At 44.1% G+C, this 12,120-nt stretch overlaps 1 protein-coding gene across 1 annotated transcript in view; it reads left to right on the plus strand.

Moving 5' to 3' along the window:
* FMNL2 (formin like 2) overlaps nt 1–12,120 on the plus strand; it is a 186,722-nt gene that overhangs the window by 120,441 nt on the left and 54,161 nt on the right. The window contains exons 4-6 of the mRNA XM_067299446.1: nt 3,254–3,330; nt 6,167–6,250; nt 8,089–8,241. Of these exons, the coding sequence (XP_067155547.1) occupies nt 3,254–3,330; nt 6,167–6,250; nt 8,089–8,241 (314 nt within the window). The remainder of the gene's footprint in view (nt 1–3,253; nt 3,331–6,166; nt 6,251–8,088; nt 8,242–12,120) is intronic.

A 12,120-nucleotide genomic window follows, 5' to 3' on the forward strand; every position in this document is an offset into this window, starting at 1 on the left:
GTTGGCTGCAGAAAAACTTGACTTTCAGTGTGAGCCAGGCTAAGAGTTTGCCTGAGTCACCTTATCACAGGAGGGGTGTTCAAGGCAAGCACAATTGCCTGACTGTAGAGTGGTTCTCCTGCACCGACGTGAAGGCGTCCTGGGGTTTCTGCTGGAGGCAGTGGTGTGGCTGCTCTCCGCTGGTCCGTGGATGCAGATGGCTTTGAGGTCTCCACTGAGCGCTCTGAAGGCAGGCTGCCCCAGGGCAGAGCAGCCCTGCTGAGAAGCAAGATGCATAAGGCTAGGCAGAATGTCCCGCGAACATGGCACGTCCCTGAACGCGGCTTCTGTACCAGGGCTGGTTGTTTATGGCTGGGCCTGATACTTCTTCCCCACTGGCTGTATAGTGCAGGCTGAGTATTAGCCTCCAGGATTTCAGAATAGCAGCAAATTTACATCTCAGAGTTACCATCACTGAACCTTTGGTATTTAACTACTTGGGATGTCAGCTCGTATCCTGTGTTGATAGTTTTAATAGCCTTAAAAAAAAAACCAACAAAAAAGCGGCCATGAGAGCATAGCGGTTCCTGTCATTGACTGCTTCTCTGTTTCGTGTTGAACAATCGCTGCTTTGTATCGCCATGCAATCAGCCGAGATGGGTGCCCGGCGGTAAAGTACGGATCCTGACACATTGCTTCAAGCCTCGGGCCAGCTCCGTGCTGCGGTAGAGGTGCACCTCTGTTCCTGGGGAAACGCAAGAGGCGTACGCTAGGTATCCTTTGCTTTCGGTTGGCCTCCGTTAGCTCACGTCTTCGAGGCTGTAGTGATGTCTTCTGACAGTGCTTCTCTTGTTGTAAGCTGTGACAAGAAGTAGGAAACCATTCTTTAAATTTGCCTGTAGCTGACTGTAGTTTTAAAAAATGCTGAACAGGGGTCTTTGTGTTTTTCTCCTGAAGGATTTTTGAAACTCATTTAGTGTTTGGCTCTGCTCTGTGGTTAGTCCGTGGGCACACATTGAAGCCTTTCTTATCCTCCTGCTACTATAAGACTCCCATGACAAATGACAAAACTAAAGTAGCCTAAAAATAACTCCATTGAGTTCCTCTCTTTTGTTGTGTTCTATATCACCAGCAGCCTTTCCTCAGTCTGGGCTGCAAATCGGAAAGATTTACAAATGCACTTCTGGATGGCAGCATGATATTGTGGGGAGAGCTCATATTACCAGAATTATTACTGTAATTGTGGTTGCGTCAGCATTTTCGCTGATAATCCCCAGGATGGCCAAGAGAAGGTAGTTCCAAATGTGCTGTGAAATGTGTGTTTGGGGTTGTAATTGGGATCATAATGGCTCTTCCCAGGAAAACAATTACTTTTCATCTGAGCTGAATTTTCAAACAGGAAAATTAGAGTGTTGAAATTATAGATTTTTAAAGAAATTGCAGTTTGATGGCTTCTGCAGTCCAGGAAAGCACAGAACGACTTTATTGCTTTCTGCATTGGTTGCAAAGAGCAGCCTAGCTAGGGATCAAAATCATGCAATGGGACACCTGGGAACATGCCGCCTATTTCTGTCGTGCCCTCCTACCCCAATCTCCTGTCTTTGCCTCTTGCTACATCAATATTTTACCTTTACTTCTAAAGAGATAAGGTTTTATGTTGCTTGGAGTTATATTGTATAAACTGTCCGGGGAGACAAGGCATTGTGTTTTCGTACTCTGAGCTAATTAACTGAGGTCCAGTGAAAATGTATGTCTGCTCTCAACTAAACTAGCTACTTCAAAGTAAAAATTGAGTGCCTTGTGTCTACTAGGATTTTGCAATGAGATATCTATTTCAGTCTATGAACAGTTTTCTGAACTAAAGAGCCAGCCTTACCTTGAGTAAGCCAGTAAGCCAGTGTTCCTAAATAACATGACAAAATCCTTGTGAAAACAAGGCAATCGATAACTTCCACATGAGTAAGTAAGACAAGGTAAATCCTACACTTCCTTATCATCTTCAACTCAGTAGATCAACTGAATCGATGAAAGTTATAAACTGCTAAATGGTCGCCCAGATTTTATTGTGGTTCACTGCTGTGGTGCACTAAGACCAAACGCCTTTCTCCTTAGTGTTCAGAACGTAATTCTACTTGCAGCAGCATCGCTGGTGTCCTAAACAGTTATAAACCATTTCCAAACATATCAAATCTTTGTGTGTGACTTCTGATGACCAATTAGCCATTAAATGCAGCAATTCCGATATGATTACTGTTGTCCATCCACTGCTGCTCTCATTTAGCTTGTCCACGAATGACAATTTACCAAAACAGCTGCTGCAGAATAATTTATCCAAATGGATTAAACTAACTCGGAAAAGAGCCTTTTTATTCTGGGATCGGGCTGTTTTGGTACATTTCCAAGCACAGAGGGCATTAAACAGGAGAGAAGATGATGATCCTTCTCCAACTGGGAGAGGCTTAAAGAGGAAGAGTTTCTGGATCTTAGTGACTGTCTAGGCACCAAAGGTGGTCCTGCTGCAAGCTGCTTTTGTAGCGAACGAAGAGGAGTCTGCTTTACTAGAATTCAGATGCAGGTGTGCATTTGGGGGTCTTCTGCCATCACCAGGGCCTGCTTTGAACCATGGAGTACTGTGGGGCTCTCTCACCATTTCGTAGTGATGTTTTGCCAGGTAGCTCTTTCTCCTCCTGTACGGTGATGACATGAAACACCATCTTCTTTCTACGGTGTTGCAACCCAGTATTTTACCTCTGCCTTTCTTCGTGGCCTCCTCCTAGCTTCTCGTTTTGCAGATACAATTTTGCACTTACAAATTATTAAAGAATGCGGATGGTAGCACTTGGTTATTTCATTATTGACTTGCACCCACAAATTGGTAATTATACATAAATTCTGGCAAATCTTTTGTTGTGGGTGTAAAGTCACAAAAGCAAAATTATAGGACATAGCTGAGAATCTGGTCTCAACACTGTAATTCTCTACAAAGAGTTTGATGCTAAAGCAAAGCTTGTATTGTAAAGAAATGTTTATTTATCTACAGGCTTTTAATTTTCTTAATCCTGGAAACTCAAAATGTGCCTTGGAACAGAAGTTATTTTTCTGAGTATGCTTTTGTTGACAGTCCGACTATTGCTGTTGCGTTCCTCAGGATTTAGAGTGGTTCTCAATTTACCTTAACGTTTTATTTACTCAGTCTGCACTGTATGAGATTTTGATATTTTCAATAGCATCACATGAGTCTTAAAGTTATTTTTATCTGCTTACTGAATTATAGAAATTCAGAAGACGAGTCCAAGAATCTACTCAAGTCCTCCGAGAACTGGAAATTTCTTTAAGAACAAATCACATCGGGTAAGAATTCTTGATGACGTCTGGTCTTAGATTTTTACATCTCCTGCTGGATAACTTTGAGAATTTTCTCTTTGTATGATAAGTAATGATCCAGCTTGGTTGATCATTAAAGACTGTAGGGCTCAGTTAAGGGATAGCTGGACATCTCTAGAGAATTCAGCTTTAATCCTTCCGTGATAGGGCCAGGCAACATCCCTGTGAAGTCTGTGAAAAGACTGCGGTCAACTTCTGCCTCCTCTAAGTAAGTCAGAGGAGGAGTGAGAATCACTGGGTGTAGAATGATAATAGTATTGCAGCTATAAGTACGTATATAAAAAAACATGCTGTGCTATAGCTTTAACATGGTATAGTTGCATGAAGCCTGGCTATAAATAATGTTACCAGTATTTTACTTTCACAAACTACAAAACAACATCTCAAACAGCAGAAGAAAAAGAATCGCCAGAGATGATGATTTAGGTTTAGCATGTCAGCTGAAAAGGTTTCTTTAACGTTTTATTTCTTGATCTCAGTGTGTGTCCAGCTAAATTGCATCAATTTTACAGGAAGCTGTTCTTATTTCAAGGAAACAGAGACATTTTAAACTATGAATAGAACGGCAGTATTCTGCCTCACTGGCGCTTTAGAAAATCTCTGCTTACTTTGTGCCACAACTACATGGTACAAGGAGAAAGCACATTTCCAGAGAGACCAGGCTGGCAAGGTAAAATAGGCACGGGCGCAGCTGCATGAGCAGACTATAGCCCTGCACCTTGCTGAACTGACAGTGGGAGGCCCTTGATTGCTCTCCGGATACTGGGTTTTTAGGAGCACTACAGCTTTCATAGGAAGATACTGCAAAACACCGGTACTCATCCCGACGGGGAGCCACGTGATGGTTGGCAACCTCTTCAGCATGGCATTAGCGGTGTAAGTGCTCCCATTCCCTGGGGAGCCTGAGAGCGTGTACCGTATTGCTCCAGGGAGAGCTGTGTGTCTGTCCACGGCCATGCGCTGCTGCTTCCCAGAGACTAAACATGGAGCAAGCGGCAGGCTGAGGTGCGTGTGTTCAACACAGGAGGCCCCTCCAGGAGCCGAGACCGGCCACTGCGAGGAGCGGTGGTCGATACCTGCCTGAGATTTCCACATGGCGCTGGGTTGGCTTTCTGAAACGTGGCTGTGGGGGTCAGACCGACACCAAGTGCTGAAGCGAGACCCCGTTTCTCATATGCCCTGGGCAGAGCGGAGCAGGTCAGGCCACATCTGCAGGAATAAGCCAGAGTGTTGTGCCCAAGGTTGAAGCCACCGGCCCAAATCCAGGTCATGGCTGCGGGGAACGGTTTGGTTCCACGGAGCTGTCAGCACTTCATTACTCCACAGCTTTGGAGACTGGCACCTGCGTTCGCCTCTTGGCTCCCGGTAATGCTCCCAGCTGACAACGTGCACGAAAGCCACGGGTGGAGGAAGACCCCGCTGCGGCGCACGCTCGCGTGGCTCTGCCGCGTGTCCTGGCGTGGTGAGCTGTGCTGAGCTGGGGAGCTCCCTGTGCTCCGTCATCTGCCCGTGGGTCTCTTGTCTTTCTGCTCACGTCTAAAATGGAATCCTGTGGCCGTGAGCCAACTGTGCCAGCAAAGGCCAAATTTACCCTGTTTTAAGGGAGTTAATTAGAAGAAGAGGTGTCTGAAACTGCGCGTTTCCTCTCTTCTGAGCTGCCTGACTGGAGGTTTAGACAAACCTCTCTCCGCTCTGAACGCAGCTACGAGCTGGTTGGCGCTTTGCAGTGCTTTGGGCCCGATGCTTTGGGCCCGACGGCCTTTAGCACGCGCAGGCTGATCTCCGGGGTAGCACGGGCCCTTCCGAGTTGTACCCCCAGACCTCAGATCAAAGCGTTTAAGTTGTCCGAGTCCCTGGATAAGAGCGAGCAGCAAGACCCTGTGTTGGGGCCAATACTCACCGGCTAGATGTCTCCAGACCATGCTAAGCATTGGTTTCTCAGGTGCATAGTGCAAAGTACTACCTGGTAAGCAGTAAATAGTAATGAATATTATTCTTGTGTGCATCCCAAGTACTCATGGCGAGGCTGGAAGAGATGAGGAAGATCCTAATGCATTGCCTGTGCTTTGTGTATGAATTCTTGGCATGCTCTTCCTCATAAAACTTGAAAACAGTTTGGGGAAGAATTGTTTCCATTAGCTTGCTGCAGAATTGGATCCAGGCGCACACCCCGCTGAGCACTGGAGCCTTTTGGTGCTGTCAGCGATGTCGGCGTCTGAGCGGGCGAGCTGAGCCGGCCCTTTCCGCGCCTGGGTGAGACAGCGAAGGCAGCGCGCATTGGCGAGCTGCACGGAGACCGCTGCTTCCCGTGCTCGCAGAAGCAAGGCGCTGCGTTGGTGTCCCCGGCACGCTTGATCGATCCCGCTCAGCGCGTGTCGCTCCACCCTGGTTTCCCTCTGCTCTCTGGACCAGGCTGAGGGCACAGATACCACCATGGCATCAACAGTGTGTTTCCCCATAGCTGCGTGGATGCATTTGAGGCACCGTTTTGAAATACTTCAGCCCTGGAATAGGGCAAACATCTGCAACAAACTTCTCCCACACACCTGCTCTGGCTCCCACTTTGTTTTGCCTCATTTTCTAACTCAAGTCCTTTAAATAAATAGAATAAAGGGCTTTTTTTTTTTTTTTTTTGAGTCCTCTATTCCTGAGTGAGCAAGAAAACATTTTGCTCAATAGCGCTGCCTTTCCTACAATGGAAGTGTGTCTAGTCTCCCGACAAAGAATCCCAGTAACAGCCCAAACCCGGTGACGCTCTGGTGTCTAATGTCTTTTCTCTGATGTCTGATGGTTTTTCTGGCAGATGGGTCAGGGAGTTCTTGAATGAAGAAAACAAGGGCCTGGATGTTCTGGTGGAATATTTGTCGTTTGCACAGTATGCAGTCACGTAAGTAAGCCATGGCTTGTGCTCTCTGGGCTTGCAAGGCAAAACAAAAATCCTCCTATCTATATAGACTGAGAGCGAAATACGAGGGCAGATGCTCTGCTTTTCTTGTAGAGGAGTTGCCATGCCAGTAGCTGGCTACAGTGTTGTGCATATACCTTAGAAGAGAACCAAGAAAAGGGTAAAGTTAGTCCAAAACTACTGGATCACAACATTTTGTAGAGCAAAAAAGTCTATGTTTAAGCATTGAGATTGTTTATATTCAGGGCTGTACTGCCATATTTTTAGATTTGATAGCCTCTGACTGTCTTAGGGGTACAGCACAAAAGAAAAATCAACAAATGTGTTGAAACAAGCAGATGACCTCCTTAGAAACAGATAGGCAATTAGTGCCCCCTTTCTAAGGCTCCTTCTTTAATCGGTTTCCATCAGATTCCAATTTTTTTCTATTCTTCCTCTCATGTTTATAAGTAATAGGTAATATTTTCCTAAATCATAATTAGTATTTGTCATTTGTGAGAGACATTTATGCGGATATTTAAACTGATATTCAAGCATTCTTTCCAAGCGCAGTGATTTATAATACTGCCTCCCATGTTCAAAGCAGCATACGCGCACTAGCTACTTTTCACAGTACTCCTGGCAAGCAAAGGTGTTATCATCAGGTCCTGCAGATGCACTGCCAGACAAGAATATGAATTTCAAGGTGGTTTTGCAAGTCAGGGGAAAGATGCAAAACAAGCAGTAGCAGTTCTGACTCCCAGTCGGTTGGGAATCAGGTTTAGTCATTTAGGTAATAAATCATTAATTATGCTCTGTTAAAACAAATTTGGAAAAAAATCAGCTTTCAGTAGTCATCATATCTCAGAGTTTGAAATAGATGTTCAGCTGAGGATCTGATTTTGTATATCCATAGGGTTTCACTGCAGTATATTGTAGCAACAGATTTTTTTATAAAATTGTGTGAAAAGAAGTGGTAGGTTAAAGATACTATTGTAGTTGGGAACTCAAGCTGAGTAGAGTTGGTATTTTATTTTTAGAAAAGATGCAGTCAGATGTATATATACCATTGCATAGAAAAAAGATTTTTGGTGGGGTTGTAATAAAATTAATGAAGGAAAATTATATGTTTAAGAAATGTTACTAACACTGGAAAAAACTGTGCACAGCAGAAAGATGTGTTTGTATGAAGACTTTGTTCCTAAAATTATATAAGTGTATGCAAGTTAGCTTGCTGGGTTTTTTTCTCTCTAGCATGGTAAACATGAGTAATAACCTCAAAAATTGTAAGGGGAACAAGCAATTTTTGCTTGAAATAGCAGTGCAACAAGTCAGAAATCAAAGAAAATCTATAACGATTATGGTAATATTTTACATATGCTTGGAGATTAGCTTGGGCCAACAAGCCAGTATAAATGTTCAGTCACATATTGGTGGAGGCAGCTGAATTAGTACTTGCACAATGTGTTGATTTATTAAAATAAAATGGAGGCAGCTTTAAGCATTCTCCCTATTCCTTCAAGGTAGTGCTATTCATCAGCAAATCGGCCAATGTTGTGTTTATTTTACATGAAAGTAGAATAATACATAGCTGTTTGATTCTTCTGAAGTTCTGTGCTTTTGTGGTTAGTTTCTGCCTTTGTCGAGGCCCAAATTTGCTGCAAAATGTCTTTGAGGCTAGTACTGAATTGCAGCTGGAGGGAAATTAGTTTGCACTGCTCTCTTCCTTTCTTTTTGTAGTCTTTTGGGACCTGGTAAATCCGCAGATGTTTAACAGGAGGGAAAATCCTATGTGCATCTTTTCTATGTAACCCTGCTTTGGAACTTCTATTTCCTTTCAGTTTTGACTTTGAAAGTTTGGAGAACAATGTGGAAAACTCAATGGACAAATCCAAGCCTTGGAGCCGATCTATTGAAGACCTGCACAGGGGAAGTAATTTACCCTCGCCAGTTGGCAATAGCATTTCCCGCTCTGGCCGACACTCTACTTTACGGTAAGGCCTTTTAATCAGGCAGTAGGTGTCTTACAAACAGTGAGCGTCTGAGGGAGGCGAATCAGTGTGGTTTTCCAGTTATAACTTTTTCACCTTCCCTCTTTTCACAGTATAGACTTTACGTATACAGGAAACGTCACTGTACGGACAACTTTGAGGTGGAAAGGAGTGCAAAGTTAGTAACACAGGGCAACATTATGCAATGGTTGAGGGTATTAAAAGAATAATACTGCCTCTCTTTCCAATGGCAAAATGGTTTAAGGATGCACAGTACATTTCCTTCGGGTAGAATGTGGCTTGCACAGAAGAAGCAATCACTCTCCTCCAAAGAGTATCTCAAGATTTTTGTGAACGCAGGCAGGCTGGAGCTCCTGTCTGGTGTTTCATCCAAAAAGATCTCTTCTAGCAGCACTTTCCTTCCATGATGCTATGAACAAGAATTGTTTTTAAAAAAAGGCCATTTCATTCTTCAAACCTGCTGTCAGTCATAGCCCCAGCCCAGGCTTTACTATGAAGTCTCTTTCCAAATACTGAAGGGTTTTTTTGTTTAGTTTGTTAAAAAGGCAGGATCACTTTCCAAGATGGAATGGGGTCAACTCTTTTATAGGCTTTCACATTCCTTGGATACTTCCTCATTATTATAAAACATACTAAGCAACATCTTTAGACTACCATTACAGTTACGCAGGGGCACAGCTCAGAGTGTCAGATGGAATTCACTCATATGCCTTTTCAGTTTTTTGGCTTTTGTGGGGTTTTGTTGCATAACACTGTGGGAGGTAAGGAAGACCTACAAAGATGGAACCAGTGAAAACTTGCAATTTTTTGCTACATCTTCCAGTAGAGGTTCAGTTTTGGTTTGTCGGTCAATACTAGTGTTGGCTTTTAGTTCATGTTCAGTGAATATCAATAAACAGATACAGTCCATCTACAGCCTGAGTTATAATGGATCTGATATCTAGACGATTTAATTCAAGGACGTCAGGGAAAAAGTGGACAGGAGGAGGCAGACACGCAGTTCTGGCAAAGAGAAATACATGGTGGAGTGCAGCAAAATTGGATGACCTTTTTTTTTTTAAATATTGCAAAGGTTTGGTGGCTTTGGCTTTTGGTTTTCTTTGATCTTCAATTATTATGACAGAGACATGGTAGAGTCTTGTGGTCGTAGGAGGGAGGATGTCTGGTCCTGTTCTTTGTCTTTGGGAGGCAAGTTTGTGATTACTTATACCAGGAACACATAAGTCAGGTATACATTTCATGTCTCTCATATTTTTTCTCTTCCTTTCCTTCCATCCCCCTTTCTTCCTTATCTTTTGTTATTCCCATTTCAGTGTCTCCTTCCGTGCATCCTTCTTTTCCTCTCCTCTTTCAAACACTCTTCTCCTGTTCTCTCTTTCGCATCCTTCCCCTCTCTACTTTCATCCACCTTTCACGTACCATCAGATTGGTTTCTCTGCCTGAACAGCTTCGGTTCAAATGCCACCAGAGCTGCTTTTGACCCAGCTGCCTCTGGAGTGGCTTCCCTTTGCGCTCTGCTGATGAGGCTTCAAGCCGGAAAATCTCGTAAGTCACAGGTGTAAGGTTGTGCGCAGCAGGAGCTGTGCAGTGCATGGGAACATCGCATCTCACCCCATGGGAGCTCCTCAGGCGTTGTAATCTGATAATCATACGTCTCGGTAAAGCAACAACCTGAATATCAGTGGGAGTTTCCAGCCTCTAAAATGTGTGGTTATCATATTATAACTTCAAAGTTTAATTTGCTTCCATAGAGCGGGATTTGCTAAAAGAAAATAAAATGAATCTTGCTTTGAAACAAGGTATTATTTTTCTTTATTATATTGTAAGTAGTGTTTTTAGGTTTATATCTAAGAAACAGAGCCTTAATCATTGTCTGTGTTGTCTCATCTTTTTTATTATAATAGAAATATTGCTATAGCTTTGGTCCAGAAAGCGACTGGGTTTGTTCTTAGACTTATGGGGAGTTTGATCCGAGTGAAGACCTCTGAGTTTGGTTACACTTATTTAGTGTGTGTCCAGTATTAGTATGGAAATATAACCTAGTACAATGCTTGTGTTTCTAGTTCTTCCTCCTAAACCCTGCCTGATGTCTACAGAGCTGTCTTTATATCGGGGGAGTTTGGACAGAAACTGTCCAACCCTTACATGGAATTAACATTTTAGGGAAATTAACTGTTGAAACCTCTTTGGTTTGTGTCTCATAAAGCAAAAAGTTTTCTCTTTTGAAATATGTGTATTTTTTCTGTGGATGGGGAATATGTCTATTAAAAAAAAAGGTAAAAGTAGATCAGAAGTTTTTAAGAGGTGGATTTTTTTAATCAGAAAATGCCGATGAACTGAAATGGAAGCTTCTCCTGAAAACAAGCTTAACTCTCATCAAGTAAGTGTGTCGGATGGCATTTCTGGCCCCAGTCGGAAGGGCCCAGCTCCATAGCAGGGTAGACAGTGTGTCTGGGACATACCGAGACCCAGGTTACAGGTTCCTCTTTATGGAAGTTCCTCTTCTTTCCGTGCTAAAAAGACCATTAAAATGGAGAGAAAGAAACAAGGAGAAGAGTCTGGCAATTTTAACAGGGTAATTTAAAGCCGAGGAGCTAGACTGCCCCCTCCTATGCCATAACGGTATGAAAAGTGTGAACGGGTTTGGCCTAGATTCCTTTTTAGTAAAAAAACAGAAAGGTCTGGGGAGATTTCTCTAACTGAAGGGCAAGTGCTAAGCTATTGCTCTGCCTGTAACATTGTCTGTAATCTCTGCTTGTCTATAAAAACCCAGCCAGATCCACTAGAGCCGTATAGCAAAACACGCAGTGGCCCGACTGGGTGCGGGCACAGCAGAGGGACCGAGCAGGGACTGGTGGCCGTTGCCACAGCTGGGCAGCTGTAACCTCTGTCTCCAGGTGTTTGCTTGCCGCCGTCCCTCTCTGCATCTTTGGCAGTTCTTGGTTTCGTTGTTGTGCGAAACGCACGTACACACTAAAATCGCAACGTTTCTTTTAGACGGAAAAACGTTTCCTGACAACTCTAATACCAGTTTTTCTCATTTTTGGTGTCTGCACGCCGGTGTCACCGTACTGGTTCCTCAGCCTCCAGGTTCAATGACGGTACAACCTGCGGGGTCGTCAGGAGCTCCTGCAGGCCCGGCTGGTGCGTGGCGTACCTCTTCAGTTATTTCAGAATGAACAGCAAATAAGAACAAAACAACGTTAGGAAGCGCAAGCCGGGTTATGCCGGCGGAAGATGCGGCTCGAGGGCCCTGAGCAGTTCCCGTTGCTCCCGGGCAGGCCCCGTCTTCCCCGCGGTGACGTTGCCGCGTGGTCAGTCTGTCCGTCTGCTTGTTTGGGTGGCCAAGGCCATCCGTTTTCCAACCGTGACTGCAGTGACTTTCGGTGGCTCTTTTTAGCAGCGTGAAGCTTTGCCAGTTCCGGCGCAGTGGTGTTTCCGTGGCAACCGAGGCTCTTTTTTGCGGAGGAGGCGCCGGGACCTGGGAGGCAAACACCAAAATGAGGGCGGAAGGGAGAATGGGGATAAGTCTTTGGGGATTTTATTGCTGCTTTTTGGGGGAAAGAACATTACTTTCCCTTCAGAGTCATACTCCCTTTTCAGGTAAATATTAGTACATGCTTTGTGATGTCCCAGTCCATTAGAAATCCCCTTTCTTCTGAGTCAAATACTTCAGTGTTCGTGTGGATTGATCTCATATAAACTTCATTTCTTTCTTAAAATCTGCAGAATCAATAATGAGAGAGCAATCCAGGCTAATGGATCTTAATCCATAAACGGACTTTGAACGCATTCAAAAACTGGATTTCAAATTTGCCCTGCTTTTCGTGCTGCGATGATTTAGCTCGGCCTTCACCGTTA

The sequence above is a fragment of the Apteryx mantelli genome, chromosome 6 (assembly GCF_036417845.1).
Source record: "Apteryx mantelli isolate bAptMan1 chromosome 6, bAptMan1.hap1, whole genome shotgun sequence".
Classification (NCBI taxonomy): Eukaryota; Metazoa; Chordata; class Aves; order Apterygiformes; family Apterygidae; genus Apteryx; species Apteryx mantelli.